This window comes from Giraffa tippelskirchi, chromosome 14 (assembly GCF_054371585.1).
Source record: "Giraffa tippelskirchi isolate mGirTip1 chromosome 14, T2T-mGirTip1v1.2.pri, whole genome shotgun sequence".
Lineage (NCBI taxonomy): Eukaryota > Metazoa > Chordata > Mammalia > Artiodactyla > Giraffidae > Giraffa > Giraffa tippelskirchi.
In genome coordinates this window covers 34,123,376-34,147,157 of record NC_137288.1, presented here as the reverse complement: position 1 = coordinate 34,147,157, position 23,782 = coordinate 34,123,376, and the positions used below count along the sequence as shown (strand labels likewise).

General features: G+C 45.2%; 1 protein-coding gene across 2 annotated transcripts in view; it reads left to right on the top strand.

Annotated features, from left to right (window-relative positions):
* The window catches only part of MOCOS (molybdenum cofactor sulfurase), a 58,974-nt gene that overhangs the window by 5,024 nt on the left and 30,168 nt on the right, over positions 1-23,782 (top strand). For both annotated transcript variants that reach the window (XM_081562398.1, XM_081562399.1), the window contains exons 2-7: positions 7,306-7,395; positions 8,621-8,687; positions 9,816-10,460; positions 14,541-14,617; positions 17,572-17,771; positions 23,624-23,740. In XM_081562398.1, coding sequence (XP_081418524.1) covers positions 7,306-7,395; positions 8,621-8,687; positions 9,816-10,460; positions 14,541-14,617; positions 17,572-17,771; positions 23,624-23,740 — 1,196 coding nt within the window. The remainder of the gene's footprint in view (positions 1-7,305; positions 7,396-8,620; positions 8,688-9,815; positions 10,461-14,540; positions 14,618-17,571; positions 17,772-23,623; positions 23,741-23,782) is intronic.

Sequence of the window (23,782 nt, the reverse complement as noted above, 5' to 3'; positions counted from 1 at the left end):
TATAAAATGGAGTACTATTCAGTCACAAAATTAAGAAATGAAATCCTGACACATGCTACAATATGGACGCACCTTGAAATTGTTATGCTAACTGAAAGAAGCCAGACACAAAAGCCTACATGTTGTATGATTCCATTTATATGTAAAGTCCAGAATAGGTAAATCTATGCTGTGCTGTGCTTAGCCCTCAGTCATGTCTGACTCTTTGTGACCCCATGACTGTAGCCTGCCGGACACCTCTGTCCAAGGAGGTTCTTTAGGCAAGAATACTAGAGGAGGTTGCCATGCCCTCCTCCATGGGCTCTCCCCAACCCAGGGATTGAACCCAGGTCTCCCACATTGTAGGCAGATTCTTTACTGTCTGAGCCTATAGAGGCAGAATATAGACTGGTGATTGCCAGGGCTAAGGCTAGGTGGATTTGGGGAGTGAATGGTAATGGCTGTGGGGTCTCTTTCTGGGACCCCAGAAATGTTCTAAAATTAGATAGTGGCCATGGTTGCACAACTATATGAATATACTAAATTGTGAACTCTAAAAGGACAAATTTTATGGTATGTGAATTAATCTCAGTAAAACCACTATAAAATAAATGAAAAATCTATTCTGCACAAAGCAAAAATATTTAAGTACATGAAAGAATAAATGAATCTATTCACGTTGTATGTTCTTGAAAACATGTCTCGGAGTTTGTTCCATGGCAGTACTTACAAAGTACCAGATGGGAGTATTCAAATTCTTTATTTTAAATACACAGACAGTGCTGCCCTGAATGTCCTCATTTATAGGCTGTTGTGGCCCTTTAAAAGGGCCGGAACTTGGGGTACAGAGTCGACCGATAAGAAAGTGAAAGAAGGAAGAAAAGATGCTGAGCCGCATGAAGGGGACAGAGGAGAGGGAGGGAGGGGGAGGGAGGGAGAGACAGAGAGAGAGAGAAAGACACGGGGACCAGTGCTCTGATGGAACAAAGGCGTTTATTCAACATATTGTGGGCATATATATACTCTCTTACAAGATAGCCCTTTTTAACAGAGACAGGGATCAAAAATCTAACAAGTCATCCAGAAAGCCAGAGGCTAGAATCATTCTCAATAGAGGGAGTTGTAAAAGTTACTTTACATATCAGAAGGGAAGAGTTGTAAATGGCTGCAGTTCACCGTATGGAATTTCCATATGAATGAGATACGTGAATTTCTATTATCCCCGAAAGCTGGCTTGCCAGCTCTCTGGCACATGTATTCAGGTGCTGTTAAGGAACATAGAATTCACGCAAGACTGAAAACAGCACACAGGAAGCCTCCTATTAAGTATATCCTGACAACTCCCCCTGTTTTATTATATTTCTAAAAAAGGTCCTGACCATATGAGTTGTTTAGTATAAACCGATCTTATAGAAAGGCAACGGTAAACAACAAATAAAGTTACCAAGACAAACACCAAAGTTTCGGTTTCAGACCCGATGCTGTGAATAATATTTTGAAATCAACCTTGTGGGTTTAGCCCAGATAATTAAACTGCTAGTTGTTCAGCTAAAGTCTCTAGATTAGTGGAAGAAGGCAGACGTTTTAACAAGGAGCTCTTTTTGTACATATAGCGAGGCATTATTATGTATGTTTCATAAATGAATTTTGCCTTGTACCCAGTTGTAGGTACTATGATTAGATTGAACAGGAGTAACACAATATTGAATGGAATCCCAATCACCATCAAAAGGGAATCATTTCTTAACAAGTATATAGTTAGCAATTAATACAGGTTACAGAAGGTAAAGTCTCATAAGCATGTCCTTGTAAAATGTCCGTTTCAAGTTTCAAGTTTTTAGGTCTCGCAACAGGTTTTCAGGTGTCTCATAGTTTAGGCCCAATCTGTTTATTGATTTGAAGGCGAGGTGGGGAGATTTTTCTGTTAAGTCACTCAAGAAGTCCTTTGTCATGGTAATGAATTCTTTCCCTAAGGTTTTTGTAGTGTAACCATGGTTTACAATTTAAGCAAAGTCCGAAAATCTTTTTTGGGAGGCAGGGCGAAAGCCCAAGTTTGTCGGAATGCTGTTGTTGGTCCCACGCACAAAGGAAGGACTTCAAAACCTAGAGAAATGTTAATTAGTTTTTTTTTCTATTTCAGGGTGTGAGGGCCCTTTGATGCTCTAGGGAGAAGGCATATGTATAGAGTCGTTAGTAGAAACAATTGATCTTCTCTCCGGCCATGATATCACCTGTAGTAAGAAAGGAGGTTGGGTATGAATAATTAATTTACCTCGGGCACAGGGGTGGCACAAGCGGCCAAGCTAAGCATGGCTAGGAAAATGTTTTCTGGATTCTGTGGCATTCCCTGTTGAGAGAACAAATTTTCAGCTCGATTAGTAAGGGTTTTTATTTGTCCCCAAGTGGGGAGGTTATAAGGTTGATGGCTCCGAGGCTGGTGCTTCCTGGAGATCTTTAGAGCTGCCATGGCCCGTATTGGAATTTCTTCCTCCTGGGGTTTTTGTTGTTTCGTCTCTGTTTTGAAGGCTGGGGGCCCCCTTGAGTCCAGTTTTCTGGAGAGGAAACTATATGAGTTCGTTGGATCCTTCTGGGAAGATGCAAGAATACCCCTTTCCCTGTAAGATTAGTTTCCCAGATTTCCATTGTTTTGTTAACCCGTTTTGGTACCAAATGGGCAGAGGAAGAGAAGTGTCCTTCAATTCCTCAAAATGTTTTTCTGTTCTAGTTATCTCCCTGTGGTAAATTTAAAAAATTTAAAACAAATAAAGCTGTATTCTAGTAAAGTCTGCATTAGATAGGGGAGACAGTACTGTTCCTGTGTATCCCCCCTTTTTTGATTTTTAAAGAACATACACTAATCACCCCTGTCTCCAGACAGGCCATAAATTTTTTTGTATCAGAGTGTAACCTCGGGCTTATTGATTATTGGCCAATTGTTTAACTGTTTGAACACACAACACACGAATGATGGGATTACTGTGATTGCATTTACCCTTCCCAGTTTTTGTAAGTCTCAAGGAATTTGGGGTGGTGAGTTTGGACACGTACACATGGAGTATCAAAGATTTTCACAAATGCTGGTCAGGGTCTTTGGCTAAGAGAAGACTACCTTGGGCCCACCAGTGTAATAAACTGCACTCTACTATCTGCATTATCTTTTTGAGTGAGCTTGTTTTCCAGAACACGTGGCTACAGCAATGTGAGTAAGAAATTGTTGTAATTTATTTTGTACTAAATAGATATATTTATACTTGCTTGGGCAAATTCAGATATTAATGAAGTCCACAAGAATTTTTTTGATCTGTACTGCTGAATCTGCCCATTTGTATATCTTTAGAGGAGTTAATAGAAATGTAAGGTAAAAGAAATAATTGAGCCATTTTGTCTCCCTTTTTAAATTTCCATAAAATCTGGGATGACATCACAATTTGAATTTTTCCTCTATAGTCTGAATCAATTACTTCAGGATGAACAGTAATTCCTTTAGAAGTCAAACTAGATCGGCCAGGTAAAAGACTGAAAGTTTGTAGGGGTAGGGCTTCAAACATTTTGGTAGATATTGGAGAGGGGACTGTTTGAGGGTTTGAGGGAAAAGATGGGATTTGTCCCTGGTTATTGTTGGAGGTGACCTGGGGGGTCTCTTGCTTGGAGTTTCTTGGAATAGGTTACCCTTTAATGTCAAATTTAGATTTACAGTCTTTGGCCCAATGCATTCCTCTATGGTAGCCAGGGCAGCTTTTGGGGGGTTTATTATTAACCTTTTTAGAGCAATCCCTTTTTAAATGGCTTTTATTTCCACATGTAAAACATCTTTTATTTTTCTTTTTAAGGGCAGCAACCATTGTTTTAGCTAGCATTTGCATCTTTTGAGTTTCTGATCCTAGAGTGCAACAAGCCTTCAAATAATCTATAGTAGTATTTGCCTCCTGAATAGGAGCTATGGCTTTTTGGCATTTTTGATTTGCATTTTCATAAGCAAGTAGTTTTTCTAGTTGTCTTAGCTTTTTTTCCAATTATAGTACAGGAAATAGCAGTTTGTAATCTAGCTAAAAAGTCAGCATACGTTTTATTAGGTCTTTGTAATATTTTAGTGTAGCTACCTGTAGGCTCCCCTTGAGGAGTAATACGCTCCCAAGCCGTAAGAGCCGCTGTTTTTATTTGTTCATGCAACAAAGGAGGGCACTGTATTTGAGAATGTGGGCCGTACATAGTTATAGTCTTTTTTATTTGTTGCATGGGATAAAAGTTAATAGACTTAATTTGAGGTATTATGCGTCCTTGAACACCAGAATTTCTTAAAACTGGAAAAGTGGAAAAACCACTGGCTTCAGAGACCTGTGATTGTAAAGCCAGCCATTCAGAAAACCTCTGTCGCGAAGGAGACTGCTTAGGGGAGTCGTTGTTAAAATCATTAGGTTCTAGCAAAGGAGAGGCTTTTAAATTGGTGTCTGTTGGCATACGGGGAGAGCTTGGAACAACCCAGGGAGGGTTTGTAAATATATTATGTTGTTCCAATTCGCCTTTTGTAAGGTTTTATCATTTAGTTTATATTTATGTAATAAGTGTTCTGCCTGTTGTTGCACATCAGGAGGGCCAGGATTACCTTGAAGTGGCAGAATCATAGTTTCAATAGGAGCCCTTAAAGGCCAGAAATCTGTAGGAATGTTTTTTCCCTGCCTGGCGGCTCGTTTAATATTTTTTTGACCTGGTGTCAAATTTTTAAATCAATATCGCTTTCTTCAGGGAACCAAGGGTTACATTCAACCACTGTTTGAAGGCCAGTCTCTATTTCCTGGTGCAAAACTAAAAATCCTTGAGCTTTAAATAAGTGATGAAGTAAAAATAAGTGATAAAGTAAAGTAAAAAAGTGATTGGGCTTTCCCACCATAAAATCTATGTCGAAAATATTTAACAGCCTGAATAGGCTCGCCGTAATACCCATGTCTTTAGTACTTACCAGCTTTAATAAGCTTTCTGGGGTCACTCTCCCCGACCTGCCGTATCCCAAGTCCCTGTTCAGCAGCCAATTGTTGTGGCCCTTTAAATGAGCCAGAACTTGGAGGTACAGAGTCGACGGATAAGAAAGTGAAAGAAGGAAGAAAAGAGGCTGAGCCGCAGGAAGGGGACAGAGAGAGAGAGAGAGAGAGAGAAAGACACGGGGACCAGTGCTCTGGTGGAACAAAGGTGTTTATTTAACATATTGTGGGCATATATATACTCTCTTACAAGATAGCCCTTTTTAGCAGAGACAGGGATCAAAAATCTAACAAGTCATCCAGAAAGCCAGAGGCTAGAATCATTCTCAATAGAGGGGGTTGTAAAAGTTACTTTACATATCAGAAGGGAAGAGTTGTAAATGGCTGCAGTTCACCATATGGAATTTCCATACGAATGAGATACATGAATTTCTATTATCCCCGAAAGCTGGCTTGCCAGCTCTTTGGCACATGTATTCAGGTGCTGTTAAGGAACATAGAATTCACGCAAGACTGAAAACAGCACACAGGAAGCTCCTGTTAAGTGTATCCTGACAATAGGCCATTTCACAATTTATAAGATAGATTTCAGGAAGATGAATTGCTAGGTCAAGGAGAGTTTGCCTTTTGAAAGCATAAGTGATACTGCTAAGTTGCTGTTCATATAGAAGTGGTACCAGTTTTCCCTCCTACAGCCATGTCCCAGTGGGCCTGTTTGCCCACACCTCACCCACACAGTGAGTTATCCAACCTTTTGATCTGGGGCAGTCTGATTGGTAAGGCTCAGTATCTCGCTGTCATCTAAATTTGCCTGTCTCTATTTAGGGGAGAGGCTGGAAAGGTCGGCTCCATTCCCAGGCATCTCTGAAGGCTTCAGAGCTGTTCTAAGGTTGAGGACTGTGGAAGTCACTGTGGGAAAGTAGAATCAAGGCTTGACAGCCACAGAGGCTGCCAGGAAACTCCAGAACAGGGTGTGAGTCATAGTGTGAAACCAGAGAAGGCAATGGCACCCCACTCCAGTGCTCTTGCCTGGAAAATCCCATGGACAAAGGAGCCTGGTAGGCTACAGTCCACGGGGTCGCTAAGAGTCGGACACGACTGAGCGACTTCACTGTCACTTTTCCCTTTCATGCACTGGAGGAGGAAATGGCAACCCACTCCAGTATTCCTGCCTGGAGAATCCCAGGGATGGCAGAGCCTGGTGGGCTGCCGTCTATGGGGTCGCACAGAGTCGGACACGACTGAGGCAACTTAGCAGCAGCAGCAGCAGCATAGTGTGAAATAGCTTTGCCATCCTGAATCAGGGACGTCTGCTAGGCTCCTCCTCCTTCCCTGTGTGGGCTTCTCCTCCAGGTTCAGAAGAGACCTGGTTCATCAGGAAGGCTCTCATGGCCCTAAGGGTTGTTAAGTGCTAAAGTGCAGTTCTTCCATTGCTCATGACACTACTTGGATTAAGAAGCGCACATCGACAAGGGAGGGTTGGGGAGTGGAGAAGGACTGGCAGTTTGAGATTAGCAGATGTAAACTGGCTTCCCAGGTGGTGCTAGCGGTAAAGAACCTGCCTGCCAAAGCAGGAAATGTGAGAGACTTGGGTTTGATCCCTGGGTCAGGAAGATCCTCTGGAGGAGGGCATGGCAACCCACTCCAGTACTCTTGCCTGGAGACTTCCATGGACAGAAGAGTCTGGTGGACTACAGTCCATAGGGTTGCACAGAGTCAGACAAGACTGAAGCAACTTAGCACTCACGCACAAACTATTATATATAGGATGGATAAACAGCAAGAGATCCAACCAGTCATTCCTAAAGGAAATGAGTCCTGACTATTCATTAGAAGGACTGATGCAGAAACTGAAATTCCAGTACTTTGGCCACCTGATGTGAAGAACTGACCATTGGAAAAGACCCTGATGCTGGGAAAGGTTGAAGGCAGGAGCAGAAGGGGACAACAGAGGATGAGATGGTTGGATGGCATCACTGACTCAATGGACATGAGTTTGAGCAAGCTCTGGGAGTTGGTGATGTACAAGGAAGCTTTGTGTGCTGTAGTCCATGGGGTCGCAGAGAGTTGGATATGACTGAGTGACTGAACTGAACTGAAACAGCAAGATCCCACTGTATAACACAGAGAACTGTATTCAGTATCCTGTTATAAACCCTAATGGAAAAGAATATGAAAAGAATACTAAAAAAGAAGAAGCACATGTCAAGAGGCTGGGAGAATCAGTGTCCTGTTGTTATGTCTAAACACATCAAATGGGCACTGGCCAGCTTCACATAAACCAAATCTAGGTAAAACGAGTGAAATACATCTGAAAATAATCGAAGCTTTATTTTGTATTTTCTTTCAGGAACTGTCTATCTTGACCATGCAGGAACCACGTTGTTCCCCCAGAGCCAGATTACAAGCTTCATGAAAGATCTCATGGAAAATGTTTATGGTAAAGAAAAACACAGTGTAGCTGACTTTTTGCATTGAACTTAGCCATCTATTGGGTTGGCCAAAAAATTCATTTGGGTTTTTCTGTTCCACCCCGAACGAACTTTCAGGCCAACCCGATACATTCAGATGATATATCTATGCCTAATAAAATGTCAGAGGGACAGGTGGGGACAGTGCTGAATACACAGTGCTGGGCAATCCCCTTGTGAGAGGGGGTCAGGCAAACACCTAGGGTCAGTCCCATAGCACATGTGCTGCTGGGTGGGAGGGACTGGTTCAGGGATACGCGGGTAACCTCCAGAAGAAGGAGTCAGTGTCAGGAAGGAGGCCTGGGGTACGAAGGTGCTGCGTTTGGTGGTGGGGTGGCCCTGTGGGACCAGCACAGTGCAGAGGATGGGACAGTGGGGAACATGCATTCATTCACTCCATCAATGTTTATCAAACCGCCCTGGTGTTGGGAGCATAGTGTTTTAATGGGTACAGAGTAAACACATTCCATGCCTTCATGGACTGCAGTCTAGGAGAGACAAGACCTAAATCAAGTGATTCCAAATAAATGTAAAAAAAAAGAAAAAGTAAAGTAGTGTAACATGGAAATAAAGTAAATTATTAATGGTGTGAAGGGCTGTGACCCAAAGACCCTAGTGTTGGGGGGCCTCTGTATGTGCAGAGTAACGGTGAGTTGGCAGTGTCGCTGTCAGGGAAAGCTTCTGCAGGAGGGGGCAGATGCTGGAGGAGGAGCAGGAATTCACTCAGAAAAGAGGGGGAGAGGGCATTTCAGGCAGAAGGAGCAGCATGCACCAGGACCCTGCAGTGGTTTTAGGAACCAGCCCCCAAACAGGGAGGGGAAGAGAGCGGGGGAGATGTGAACAGAGCGCTGGGTAGGCGCGGTATTCAGTTCGCTTCTTCCGCCTGGTGGAGGTGTGGAATCTACAAAACAGCTCAAAGGACATGGCCCAGAATCTACCCTATAGCCCGTGAGGAGGAACTTTGTTTAATGGCTCAACTATTATTACTTTGTCTTGCTTGACTGTTTTCCTGTCTTTCTGCACTTTTTCACTTCTCTGATTAAATTTACTCTTTGGAACTCAGGGAAGGCTGGGTCATACAGTATTTTTTTTTTTGCTTAACTGTTTGAGAAACTGAAGGAGAGGGTATTGGAGGAACACACCAGGAGAGACCATGAGTAGTGACCCCACGGCTTTGTCTTTGTAACCTGCCAGGTAACCCTCACAGCCAGAACATCAGCAGCAAGCTCACCCACGACACGGTGGAACAGGTGCGCTTCAGGTGAGCAAATCGGGGCACCCGCCTGCATGGGTGCCTGTGGGTGGATGGACTTCCTACCAGCTGCCCATGTCCCACAAAGGTGCTGAGTTGGTTTTGGGAAGACCATGTTCAGCTAAATAGTCACACATGCATGCTGCTAACCACTGGGTCAGAGGTCAGGAAGGTGAGTGTGAGCAGGTGCAAAGCGGGGCCCATCACAAGTACAGGCAGGCGCCTCTGAGGTGTCCGAGCTGTTGTGTGTGGCTCTGGGCTGGTGCCACCATTCCTGGGGGTCAGAGTGACAAGGAGTGACCCAGGTTCCTAAGTCTTGTTTTGGGGGAGAAGAAAAGTGCTTTCTCTGGTTTTTTCCTTTACGTATTTCAGATTTAGACATCTTGTTTTTTCCGTTTCTCCCCTCCCTTTTACTAATATTTGCACATAACAAATTTTGCAAATAATTTAGGTGGTACCTAAAGATACTTGACTCAACACAATTTCAAATTGTTTCCAACTTGAAACTGACACCTTTTGCTATAGGGTTGCCTGTGTTAAAAGCAATGTGAAACAAGTTGATGACTTAGAACTTGTTATGACAGAGCCAGACAGTAAACCAAGAAGTGGTGTTTTCAGCTGAGTTTAAGGTAGTTGTGGATTTTTTCTTATCCACTTGAGGGTGGGAATTTGGGAGGCTGGGTAATTTTGCCAGTTTGTACCTGTTTGCATCTCTTCCCACAGTTTCCTCTGCCTCTGACCTCACTTCACCATTGTGGCAAAGCCTATCTGGTTTTTTCCTAGCTATTAAGATAGAGAGGGGGCTTCCCTGGTGGCCCAGTGGTAAAGAATCTGCCTACGATGCAGGAGACGCAGAAGATGTGGGTTTGATCCCTGGGTCGGGAAGATCCCCTAGGGGAGGAAATGGCAACTCACACCAGTATTCTTGCTTGGAAGCTTCCATAGACAGAGGAGCCTGGCGGGCTACAGTCCATGGGAGTCTTCAAAGAGTCAGACACGACTGAGTGACTGAGCACTCACTCACACACACACACACACAAGGTAGAGAGACGTCTTATTAAGTAGAAATACAGTTACCTCCGAGCATTTAACACCGGGTGGAGACCGTGGAGTTGCCTGATGCTGTGCTTCTTCCAGGATCCTGGCTCACTTCCACACCTCCCCAGAGGACTACACGGTGATTTTCACCTCCGGGAGCACAGCTGCTCTGAAACTGGTGGCAGAGGCTTTCCCGTGGGTGTCCCCAGGCCCAGAGGGCAGCGGCAGCTGCTTCTGTTACCTCACTGACAGCCACACGTCCGTGGTGGGCATGAGGAAGATCACCGCGGCCATGAACGTCACTTCCATCCCGGTCAGGCCAGAGGACATGTGGTCGGCGGAGAGGCCGGACGCGGCTGCGGCCGGGGACCCCGCCGGCCAGCCTCCTCATCTCTTCTGCTACCCGGCTCAGAGTAACTTTTCCGGAACCAGATACCCCCTGACCTGGATAGGCGAGGTCAAGTCCGGGCGGAGGCGTCCCGTGAGCCGGCCTGGGAAGTGGTTCGTGCTGCTGGACGCGGCCGCCTTCGTGGGCACCTCGCCTCTGGACCTGTCGGTTCACCAGGCCGACTTTGTCCCCCTCTCCTTCTATAAGATCTTTGGCTTCCCCACCGGCCTGGGCGCTCTGCTGGTGAATAACCGTTTGGCTCCTCTGCTGAGGAAAACCTACTTTGGAGGAGGCACGGCCGCTGCGTACCTTGCGGGAGACGACTTCTACGTCGCGAGAGAGTCGGTGGCTGAGAGGTAACCTGGTGATGGGAGTGGATGCTGAGCGTCAGCGTGGCGGGGGCCCGGCGCCTGCCGCCTGTAGGGCTGTGCAAAGGAGGCGGGGGTTGGCTGGAGCTTCCACAGCAGGCCTGTGGAGCCCATGTGTGGGCCTCTCTGCAGCTGTGGGAGAGCAAGGGCCTCCGGGTCAGGGCTGCGAGCAGAAGACACGAAGGCCTTCCAGGGGTAAGGAGGGTCGGCACCGGGCCTTTGCCCAGAGCACTGACATGAGGGGAAGCAACTGAAGCAGTGATTTTTTTTTAATGATAATTTTTATTTTTTTTCAATTATGAAAGTATAGTAACTCAGGCTTCCCCGGTGGTTCAGTGGCAAAGAAGCTGCCTGCAATGCAGGAGATGTGGGTTCAATCCCTGGGTCAGGAAGATTCCCTGGGGAAGGAAATGGCAACCCACTCCAGCATGCTTGCCTGGGAAATGCCATGGACAGACATGATAACACAATAATAAGAGACTTGGAAAATACAGAACAAATTTACACGTAGTTCCATTATATATTGCAATTATTTTTTTAGATAGATAAATTAAGATTTTTTAAGTTGGAGTTTCAATATCAAACTCTCAGAAATTAATAGAATGAATATACAGAGAAGTAGAAGGATATAGAAGACCTGAAAAGTACTATGAACCAATTTAACAAGCACAGCAACCCATTCCAGTATTCTCACCTGGAGAATCCCCTGGACAGAGGTGACTGGCTGGCTGCAGTCCATAGGGTCGCAAGAAGTTGGACATGACTGAAGCGACTTAGCACGCAGGCATACGATTTTTGCACAGCAGTAGGTTACAAATTCTATTCAAGTTTCCGTAGACTGTAAACTTGGAGATACTGGAACATATCCAGGGACATAAAACAAGGTGCTGAAGCAGCGATTTAAGAATTTGGTACCATTTGGCACGAGTGTGCACACGTGTTGACAGCATGGCTGTATTTCAGCAGCTAGAATCAGCTCAGCGTGGTATCTTGTCAGCAGGAGGAGTCAGTCAAATGAGAGGCCACCAGATTCAGGGGCGCTGCTAACAGCAGTCTCTATGAGCACCCCCCTGCCCAGGGAGCTGGCAGCTCCTTGCCTGGGTTTGGTGGTCTATGTGTCTTTCTCAGGGTGTAGGGGAAGGTGGTATGGGAATCTCCCAGATGGCAATGGCGAGGGCATGAAGATTGAAGGTATGAGAGGGTGAAAATGGCAGCCGATCCAGGGTTCTTCGGGGGCCAACAGTGGGTGGGGGCCAGGTACTATGAGGTGGGGGCCAGGCCCTGGTGACTGTGCTGGGGCCTGAGAAGGCTGCAGGGTCTGAATGTGAAGGGGGTTCAGATCCCCCACAGACCCAGGTCCGACTGGAGGGTCCTGCAGGAAGGGGCATGGCCTTGGCAGTAGGGTCATAGCCGGTGTAGTTTCTGGAGCTGGACTGCTGGGGGTGGCTCCACTGCCACCAGCTTTGGGAAATCGGGGCCTGTGATTTGCCCTCTGCTGCTCATGTTTGTCCTGTAAAGTGCATCTCTTAGAGAATACAATTCTTTAGCACTAATATAGGTGAAGCACCAAGACTGGGTTGGCAGCAATACGTTATGAGGCTATCTGATGTCTCTTTTATTTAGGACTTCTCCATAGATGGGCAGTTCTAAAAACAGGAGTGCTAATGTAAAAGCTCTTGAATCCAAGTGTGATAATGTAGTGTGTAATGTAACCAAGTGAGAGAAGAATGACAGGTACGTCATGTAAATTAAAGGCAGAATGAAATAACAACCGAAATTTTATTAAGCCAACAGGGGCACCTGAATGTGAGGAGGAACAGGGCTGCTCATTACAGGCGGGGCGTGCGTGTGGGTGGGATGCCTCTTATAGTCTGGGGGAATTGCCTTCTAGCAGGTGCTGCACCAAGATTCCCAGATAGCTGAATGTATTTACTCACCATTAGAAGTCTCATCTTGGGAGTTTCCCTGGCGGTCCTCTGGTTAGGACTTAGCACTTTCACGCTGGTGGCCTGGGTTCAATCCCTGGTCAAGGGACTAAGATCCCGCAAGCCATGTGGCCAAAAAAAAAAAAAAAGAAGTCTCATTTTTCCCTTCTGAGCCTAGATTAGAGCGCACGAGATTTAATACCCAATCCAAATGTTTCTTGAGCATGTACCTGGACCATGCTTTTTTTTAAAATATTTATGTATTTATTTGTTTGCTTGGCTGCACTGGGTCTTAGTTATGGCATGTGAACTCTTAGTTGCGGCGTATGGGATTTTAGTTCCCTGACCAGGGATAGAACCCGGATTTCCTGCATTGGGAATGTGGAGTCTTAGCCATGGGACCACCAGGGAAGTCCCATGTTCTTAATCTTTTTCTATTTTATAACCCAATGAAAACAACTTTGGATGGAAACATAAGACCTCCCTTTTCTCCTGAGTCTATTAATTTTTGATCAATAAATACTTAGTGATCAATTAATAGCTGAAGTCATTGCCTAATCATATTTAATTTATTAAAGATTCATATGGTCAATTAATTATCAATTGATTCATTGTTAATTTTGCGTGTTTACTAGTTGCCATTTGTTTTATAAGAAAATTCACATTGTGGTAATGATATTTTGAGCAGCTCTTATTCCTAGACTATTAAAATACAAAACACGATATTTCCATTGAAAGCTTCAACCTGCATAAGGCTGCTATTTGTCACCAGTTCCCTGGTAACTCAGCTGGTAAAGAATCTTCCTGCTACTCAGGAGACCCTGGTTCAATCCCTGGGTTGGGAAATCCCTTGGAGAAGGGATAGGCTACCCACTCCAGTGTTCTTGGGCTTTCCCGGTGGCTCAGTGGGTAAAGAATCCGCCTGCAATGCGGGAGACCTGGGTTCGATCCCTGGGTTGGAAGGATCTCCTGGAGAAGGGAACGGCAACCCAGTCCAGTATTCTGGCCTGGAGAATTCCATAAACAGAGGAGCCTGGCAGGCCCCAGTCCATGGCATGCTTCCTAGAAACTCCTTACTGTCCCCAGCCTTCCCCTCGATAATGCAGCAGCCAGAGGCATCTTATCAAAACCCAGGCCCCATCCAGTCACTTGCTGCTCAGAGCCCTCCAGCCACTTGTCTGACCCAGGGTGAAGTTCTCTGACTTGCCCTCCGAGCACTCCCAGGCCCACGGATCTTCTTGCTTTTCCTACTCCACCTGCTCAGGGCCTCTGCTGCACCCCCTCCTTGGAATGCTGTTTCCCTCTGAAACTGTGAACTTAGCTGTTTCAAAAATGAGCAGTTTCCCTTGTTCCCTTACTTTCACTCCGTCTCTGTTTGAGTGATCTTCCTCGGAGAGGACCTCCCCTGACCGTCTCATCTAAAGCAGCCACCAGCCCTTCAGTGCACTTGTCACCCCTGGTTTGTGCTTATTTGGCTTCCCTGTGTGTTTGCTGTTTGTCATTCCTTATTTCGTTGCCCTTAGAAGGATGGAAGCCCTGTGAAGGCAGCTATCCTACTTGTTATGTTCACCGCTGTATCCTTAGCAACCAGAACAGTGCCTGGCATGCGGTCCATGGACAATAAAGATTTGATGAGGGTTTTGTCTAAATGAACCATTAAAAAATGTAAATATAATGAACAGCTTGATAACAGGAAGTCTATTGAGAGTCTTCTAATAACTGTGGTCCTATAGACTTTGCAATGATAGACTCTTGTTAAGAACTTTGTGGCTGCACAAGGGATCTTACTGAATTGGCACCCTGTCAGAGGTGCTGTCTTGGGGTCAAGGGCCGCACTGTAAGAGCCACAGCACTTGAGGTTTTGTCAAGTCTGAAGTCTTCTGAGGTCATGACTATCTTTCAGGGCCCCTCATCATCACTGCTAGCCCAGCTGACGTAAGCTGCAGAACAGGTCAGACCAGAGGTAGCCTGCGTGTCTTGGTGTGACAGCCATCTGTCTCGAGGTGGGAGGGGAGACAGCATATCAGGCAGCAGAGGCAAAGTCTCCATAGACCAGAGGTGCAAAGCCCTGGTGTCACATACATGAAATGCACACAGAGGCTTTGGTCACATCTTGACCTTGTCCCTCTCCCCACGGTTACAGGTTTGAAGATGGCACCATCTCCTTCCTTGATGTGATAGCATTAAAACATGGATTTGATGCCCTGGAGCGCCTCACAGGTCAGTGAACACCTTTTTGTTTGGCTCTACCAGGTGTTAGTTGCAGCACTCGGGATCTTTAGCATGTTAATGCTTAGTTGCGGCACATGGAACCTTTAGTTACGGCATGTAAACGCTTAGCTGTGGCATGCAGGATCTAGTTCCCAGACCAGGGATTGAACCCGGGCCCCCTGCACTGGGCGTGTGAAGTCTTAGCCACTGGACCACAGAGAAATCCCCTCAATGGACATCTCTATCCTTGTGGCGTTTGCTCCTGTTACCCATGTCCTTAAAGGGAGCCCTGGCACGGATGGGATGCAGATAAGGAGAGAGTCTGTGTGAGTGATGAGCACCCAGCAGCTTCACACTGATGCAGGTGGAGCTGATTCTGAGCAACTTCCAGAAATGATTTTGCAGCAAGAGAGAGAGAGACTGGACCTTTCTCTCTCTCTCTAGCTCTCTTTTCTTTCGTTCTTTTTTTTTTAGGTGGGTTAAAAGAATGTTTTAAGAGTGAGAGACTTTCCAGATCCTGAGATTAGTAACCTCATAGAAGCAAAGGAGCTATCCTTGGTACCTGCACTGGGAATGCTTACAGATTCTCAGAACTTACAAAGCTCTTAGTTCACTGGGTCTTCCCACGGAGGAGCTTTGTGATGAGCCCACTTTGCCCACAAAGGAGCTTATATTCAGAGAGATTAGATGCCTTCCCCAGGGCCAGGGAACCAGGGAGAGCTAGCGTTTAAACCCACACAATCTTAACGCCTAACCCCAAGTCCCCAGATGTGGTCTCTGCTGCTGGCCTTTGCAATGACAAGAGCTTGGGGTGCGTGAGCAGGTGAGGGCATTCCCCATAGTCCAACACACAGATAGGTGCCACATCCAATCTTCTGGGATTGACACGGAGTACAGGCTGGAAGAAGCTCTGTCTGGTGAGCCAGGCCTCCACCCCCCTGCTATGCTCCTATCGCTCCTTTCAGAGGCTGAGCTTCTAGCACAGGGCAGCACTACTTGTCCTGTCCACATGGGGACGGAGCTGTGGTGAACCAGGGACTCGGCATAGCAGTTAGGCAGCCCTTTCTCTCTCTGTCTCTCTCTCTTGTCAAAATAACGTAACACTTAGGTCCTCAGCCTAATCCCACCACTGCAAACATACAGGACTTGTAGAAGAGTCGTCCCAACAGTAATGCAGGCTGGTGAGTGGGCATCACCCAGACAAAGCAGAGACTGTGAAGACAGACATTGAGAAACAAGCACTTTTTCAAGGAAAGGTGCTAACAAGGTGTCCAAACCACAAGTGACAGAGTCTGACAGGGCTGGGGTACCTCTGAAAGCAGATTGACAGTGTCAACTCCACATTAAAGGCAGACACTGATTTTTCCTTAATTGCTCTTTTTTAGAAAAAATTGTGGTGAAATCTATGTAATATAAATGGCGCCAGTGTAGCCATTTTAAAGTGTGTACAGTTCAGAGGTGTTAAGTGTATTCACACTGTAAAGCAATCATTACCACTATCCATGTCCAGGACTTTTTAATCATCCCAAACTTAAAGGCTGCAGTCCATGGGGTCGCACACGACTGAGTGACTTCCCTTTCACTTTTTGCTTTCATGCATTGGAGAAGGAAATGGCAACCCACTCCAGTGTTCTTGCCTGGAGAATCCCAGGTACGGCGGAGTCTGCTGGGCTGCCATCTGTGGGGTCGCACAGAGTCGGACATGACTGAGATGACTTAGCAGCAGTAGCAGTAATTGCTCTTTTTTAGAAAAAATTGTGGTGAAATCTATGTAATATAAATGGCGCCAGTTTAGCCATTTTAAAGTGTGTACAGTTTAGTGGCGTTAAGTGTATTCACACTGTAAAGCAATCATTACCACTATCCATGTCCAGGACTTTTTAATTATCCCAAACTTAAAAAGCAGTATCTCCCCAATTTTCCCTCCCAAACTCATAGTACCTCTATTCTTTTTGTTTCTATGAACTTGCCTATTTTAGGCACCATACATTAAAGGGATAATGCAATATTTGTCCTTTTGTGTCTGGCTTATTTTACTTAGCATAATGTTTTCAGAGTTCATCCATGGTATAACAAGTATACTTAGTTGCTTTGTATAGTATTAAACACTCACAATTTGTATGATTTAAACACCCACAAAAAAACAGTAAAAAGGAAATACGTTTAAAGACAAAATTATACATTTTTGCAGTCTGTTACAAAAGGGTCTAAATTAGCTGAATGCTTAAGTAACATTTTTTTTTTCATTTTGAAAAGGAAGATGATAGCAATTCCTATGGAAAAATTCCATAGAAGCAGTAATGGTAAACTGTCATTCAGTACCAATGACCTAAACATTTATTGTGTAGGCAGTACCGTACTCTGTTTACAAGTACAGTAATTTCCCTACATATGAACCTTCAAATTTTGAACTTTCAAAGATTCGAACATGCATTCTTGTGTCTAGTCACCTAAGTTAGTTCAGCTGTCTGGCATATATTTTCATGTGCATGCATCCCCTACAAGTGGTTGGACTTTTGTGTACTTTATTGTACAGTACGGTATAGAGTGTGATGGTACAGTATCTTTATTTCACGACCAGAATGTCTGGAAACAAACATAAAAGCAGCATGGATATAGCTGGCACTACTGTATTTTTCTAGGTGCTATACTGTAAGATTAAAAATGTTTTCTTTTTGTGTTTGTTTTTTATGTATTACTTATGTGAAAAGTATTAAAAACCTATGTAGGTACAGTACTATATAGCTGATCTTGGGCTAACTTTGTTGGACTTATGAACAAATTGGACTTACAAATGCACTCCCGGAATGCAACTCATTTGTATGTAGAGGACTTAGTGTATTTAAAATCATTAATATGAGGTCCAAGTTTGCCAGTTATAATGATCTCATTTTCTTAAAACTGAGACAGTGAATTTTATATAAAGTTCATGATTCCCTTTCAATTCCATTTACTGCTTTGAGGTGGAATGGAGAACATCAGGCAGCACACCTTTACCCTGGCTCAGTACACCTACGCTGCCTTGTCTTCCCTGCGGTACCCCAACGGAGCCCCTGTTGTGCAGATTTACAGTGACTCTGAGTTCAGCAGCCCAGAGGTGCAGGGTCCGATCATCAGCTTCAATGTGCTCGATGACAATGGGAACGTCATTGGTTACTCCCAGGTGGGTTTTCTTTTCATCCTGCTAACCATGTTCATATCAGAATCGCTCTTGTCTGTGAATCGCCCTTCCAAGCCCTGAAATTTGAGGACAAGGCCTCTGGGTCCTTGCAATAGTCATGACGAATCCTGTGTACTGCTGGAGAGGCCGCTGGTCCCTCCTTAGAGTCTCTGTACTCCCATTGACATGCAATTCTAACAAGCATGGGCTATTTAGTTCTTCAGCCTACTTTATTCAGCCACAGGTGGTCAATTTCAAATGGGAAGTGAGAGACCAAGTCTCTGATGGCAGTGGCAGGGGACAGCTGACAGCTTGCCAGCAAGGGAAGACACCCTAACCATAGTGTAGACAGAGCAACCTGTCTGAGGTCATTTCACTTACCAACAGCTTGGTAGCCCCGTCGTTACATCAGACCATATTGCAGCGGCACACAAAATCCTGGGCCTCTTACCACCGTTGGTTTGCATGTTGCTTGGAACTCATCACTCTTTTTTTATGACAAGCAGAAATGAGGTCCTTAGTAGCACAAAAGCCCTTATTTCTGCTGTAGTTCATTATAATAAGTTCAAAATATTTGGTAGGCTGGTTATAAAATAGTTTCTGCAGATACACCCTTTGTATGCATTTTCTCAAGAAAACACTGCAGGTAGTGGTTTGCAGGTTGGGAACTGCTTGGATCCCTGTGATACTGAATAAGCTGGTCACTGCCCAGTACGTTTAAAAACCTAGAGTCACACTGAGCACTCAGACGTGGCAGTAGGTGGTCACCAGATGGGCTGTGGCAGATTGGGCCTGGGGAGCCCAAGGCCCTTCCCAGAGCCCAGGTCTCTAGAACTGCTGTGAGGAGTGATTTGATCATCACATCAGTTTGGAAGATGCTGCTTATCACCCCTTGAAAGCCACTCTTTCCATACTCCTATGTTAAACCCAGACTTTCTCAGACGAAATTCATTTCTCAAGGAATCCTATCCCCACCTCCCATGAACTTTCTTTGTTCAATGAAAAAAAATTTTTTTTGGAAGATCCATAAACTTTCTGAGGACAAACTTGAGAACTGTTTTCTGGAAGAAATGTTGGTTCTCACTGGTGTCCAGGGACCAACACTCTACAATCATTAGTTGTCTTTTGGGTGAGTTGATTGTGAAGATATTGGCCCCCCCACCCTCCACCCCTCATTTACACAGCAGCAGAAGCAGCCCAGCATCATTCAGAAGCAGGCAATTTTAAATGCTTTTGAGGGGTGGTGTAAAACACATTGGGGCCAAAGGTTTGCCTTCTCAAATATGTTATTCTGGGTAATTGGTACAATAAGTTTCCTTCTTGAATCTAAAATAAGTGTATTTTTGAGGGGTGTGGAGGAGGGCAGGCTGATGACTCTGAAATGTGCTGTGGCAAGTGTAGTACTGAACTCAGGTTGGGCTGCTCACCACTTAAAAGTCGATGAAGGGAGGGCAAGTGTCAGTAGAAAGGAAAGCTACTGAGTCAGAAAAGCTGAAATCTAGGGAGATGGTGGACTCATGTCTGGAGACTAACTCCAAAGATTCTGCTCAGCCATGACAATTTTTAACAGGAAAAAGGGGAAAAAAATCCAAGTTAATCATTAAGGTAAGAGGTCAGGTTCTTTGTCATTTCTCATCGTGAGCAGATCCGCTGATGTCTCCTGATCTTCTTTTGGATACTGTCTTGCCTGCATGGTCCACCTACAAATTTGCCAAGGGGAGCTAGGGATACAGAGTCAGTCATTCCTCAACTACTTAATTCTTCATTCTTACTCCTTTTAATCCAGAAAAGGGATCAACTGGTTAGACCAGGCATTGTGTACATTCAGTAGAGCATAAGTCAGGAGTTAGGTGAAATGTTACCTCAGGATCCTATTTTTATAATTAAGGTCTGAGAAAAACAGATGAACAAATAGAAGAGGGACAAAAGAGCTGCTTACAAATTCCCATTCTCAGAGATCATTCCATTTCTATGGGAGTGGGGGTGAAGGTCTGTCTTCTGTAACTGTTTCATGCTGAGAAAGGATGTCTCAGTCTTAGAGTGAAAGATGTCCACATGGGTCTGAGACATCTCTTTGCTGACCATTTTAGTTGCCAGCTTACCTATGTGGGCAAGGCAAGCTACAGTTATTCTAATGCCCACAAAGATATAGATTATTATGAGCAATAGTAGAGGGGGGGGACATGGAGGAGCCTTTGTACGTGGGGGAGGGATCAGTTCCAGGCAGAATGGTGAAAGAATCACCCATTTGCCCAGAGAAGCAAAGAGGAAGATCTTCCCAAGGAGAAGGAGCAGCCTATCTGGGTGTCTGCCTGACTTCACTGGGACCCTCATTCCCTGAGGGCTCACACAGGGGTTTCTCCCTTGTGCATCTATAGAGGAAGTTCATCCCGTGAGTGGAGGTCATGGCTAGGGCATGGCCAGCTGTGTCAGCTCAGGAGAATCCTGGGTTTGCCTGGTCTTTGTCACATGTGGGAATTCCACAGAGATTTGGAGGGTCTTTGGAAACATTACATGGCATCATGGCTGGGTCTGGCTCTCTCTTTTTCGGGGGATTTATGAAGAAATTGAGCCTTCTGTGAGAAGCTTTTTGGTACCTGTTTTTGATATCCAGGCCTCCTCATTTCAGTGATGCCTCATTGGATGGTATCACTGACTCAATGGACATGAGTTTGAGCAAGCTCTGGGAGTTGGTGATGGACAGGGAAGCCTGGCATGCTGCAGTCCATGTGGTGGCAGAGTCAGACATGACTAAGCGACTGAACAAACACAAGCACCTCCTCATTTCATTTTCCCCTCTGGTGGAAGTCAGTCTACCCAGTGGTTAAGTGGGTAGGTTCAGATTCAGGCTGCCTTGCACTGGCTCTCTGAGCTTGGGTGAGGTAATGTAAGCTCCCCAAGTCTCTGTGAAATGGCGTAAGAATGTACCCTGATGACAGTTTTTCGTGAGGATTGACTGAGATACAATATATAGCTCCTTAGTGTCGGGCCGGCATGAAGCAAGTGCCCCATTGTACTGTGAACATAGCTCTCATCCTATTCCAGCAGCCAGCTCCCTCACCTGGCTGGGCACTGGCCAAGCCTGTGTGGGATTCCCAAGGTCTCAGAGTGAGAGAAAAGATGAAGTTGTGATGAGAAAGTAGAATGAAGGGCAACTGTGGTCAAAACAGCCTCTTCCACCCACATGCTCTTCTAGGTGGGGTCCCTGTCTCTTCCCCTTGAACCTCGGCAGGTCTGTCGTTCACTCATATTCAGTAGCATGCCTCCCAAGGTGACACTGCTTGGCTTTGGAGGCTAGGCCAGAAAAACCCATGCAGTGTCAGCATTGCTTCCTGGGGCATTCACTTTTGGAGCCTCGAGTTACCGTGGAAGGAGGTTTACCCTGAGCAGCCATGCTGTGAGGAAGCCAGAAGCAAGCATGTTGGTGACTGTCCTGGTTTGAAGCCAGACCTGCCTTTGAGAAACTGAACCTCAAGGGAATTCCAACCCCAGGCACGTCACTCCCAGCCTTCTAGTCTTGCCAAATGAGATCAGCCATCTCTGGGCCCTTTCTGAGTATCTGACCCCCCGTAGCCATGAGCACAATACAGTGGTTATTGTTTCATGCCACGGTGTCTGGGTGGCTTGTTTTGTGGCTGTGATAGCTGCAACAGTGAATACACGCTGGGTCAGGGAGAGGGGTGAGCATGGGAGACTTCTAATTCAGCTTGTCGGGAGCTGGGGTAGGGGAGCTTTCCTAGGAGCTGTCCCTTGAGTGGAGGTCACCTGGCCCTGGAGGTGGAGTTGGCCAGACCCAGTGGGGCCGCCAGGCCTCACCATAGAGAGCAGGGAACTCCTGGGTTTCATCAGCAGAAATGGCTTCTTCACACTCTGACAGTCCAGGGGCGATGGCTAAAGTGCCAGCAGTTTGGTCTCCACAAAGGTGTGTGGGAGGCACCACTGTTGTGCCCGCCCAGCAGGGAGGCCAGGTGGGCCCTGTGCGTGGTGACCTGTGTCTGCAGACACAGGTTTCTGGCCACCCCGCCTGTTCTTCCCAGGAAGAAAGGTTTCAAAGCCTTCCCCAGCTGGGCCAGTTGTGTTTGTTTCCTCAAATGCAATTAGAGGACTTCCCTGAGTTTAGCCTGAGTCACCAGGGCTAAGGACCCTCACTGGGCCCCCAGGCCCTTGTGAGAATGGAACCCTGGACCTACAAACAGAGGAACCGGCATAAACATCCCTTGTGCCATCGCACCTTTGAGCCTTGTGAGCAAGAATCACCTGTCCAGCTTCCAGGGGAAGGGGAAAAGACTTGGAACTTCTGGATTGAATTGCAGTTCTGTGATTGAACCCAAAGTCTAGGATATTATGAAAAGCAAATCGGTAACATGCAGTGTCAGCTGGGAGCTGAAGCAGGGCTCCTATGAGTGGTAGCTCTGCTAAGGCCTGCTCTGTGATCGGACAGATGGTCCTGGTCTGTCTTGCCTAAGGACACTGAGGAGCTGCCCCACGTCCCAGCCACACTCAGATTTTATTCTTGTGAATCTCACTTGAAACCTGTGGGGTCTTTCTTTCAAAAATTAATTCCTTAAAATTCTTTTTTTTACAAGTGAGATCAAATTGATGTATCACATTGTGTTTGTTTTAGGTGTACAATGCAGTAATTCTATATATGTATACATTGGGAAATGATTTCTATAAGTTTAGTTAACATCTATCACCACATGTGGTTATAAAAATTTTTTTTCTTGTGATGACAACTTTTAAGATTTACTCTCTTCGCAACTTTCAGGTATATAATACATTATTGTTAGCTATAGTCACCACGCTGTGTGTTGTAACACCAGGACTTATTTATCTTATAAGTACAAGTTTGTATCGTTTGATTACCTTCACCACACCCCACCCTCCCCTGCCCCTGGCAACCACCGATCTGTTCTCAGAATTTTTATTTGATTCCATGTGTGTGATCATACAGTATTTGTCTTTGTCTGACTTATTTCTTAGCGTATTTCATTATGACTGAGCAAAATGTCCTCAAGGTCCATCCTTGTCACAAATGGCAGGATTTCCTTTTTTTATAGCTGAACATTATTTCACTGTGTGTTTATATACATCACATTTTCTTTATCCATTAGTCCTTTGATGGACACTTAAATTGTCTTATCTATTGTAAATACTGCAGTAAACATCAGGGTACAGATCTCTTTTTAAGACAGTGATTTCATTTCCTTCAGATAAATACAGCAATTAGTTCTACTTTAAATTTTTTTGAAGGATTCCTATGCAGTTTCCCATAGTTGCTGTGCCCGTTTACATTCCCACCAACAGTGAACCAGGGTTCCCTTTTCTCCATGTTCTCTCCAACTCTTGTTATTTGTTGTCTTTCTGATGATAGCCTTTAACAGGTGTGATATTACGTGCTAGATACTAGATATTTGAGAGGTGATATCTTATTTTAGTTTTAACTTACATTTCCCTAATGACTAGTGATGTTGAGCATGTGTTCATGCACCTTTTGGCATTTGTATGTCTTCTCTGGAAAAATGTCTATACAGATTTTTCTGCTCATTTAAGAAATCAGATTATTTTAAATGTGAGCTCTCAACTTGGAATTTGGTGTAATATTTTTCACTTTTCGCAGGCATATATCTATTTCCCAACTGGAAAAACTTTAATTATCAGTAATATTTTATAAAATGTATTTAGTAAACCCATGATGGATCATAGCACTTCAGAGAAAAATTCCAAGCTCATATTTTCATTTTACTGTTAGGAAAGAGAGACAAAAATATGGACCTGAAACTCTTTTCAGTCCAGGCAGTCAGAGTAAAACTGGACACTCCTAACCCTAGTTCTGTGTCATATTAAACCCATAGGTGGATAAAATGGCCAGCCTTCACAACATCCATGTGCGAACCGGCTGCTTCTGTAACACTGGGGCCTGCCAGAGGCACCTGGGGATAAGCAATGAGACGGTGAAGAAGCATCTTCAGGTTGGTACTGGACCCTGTGGCCCAAACGCTGGCCAGCAAGAC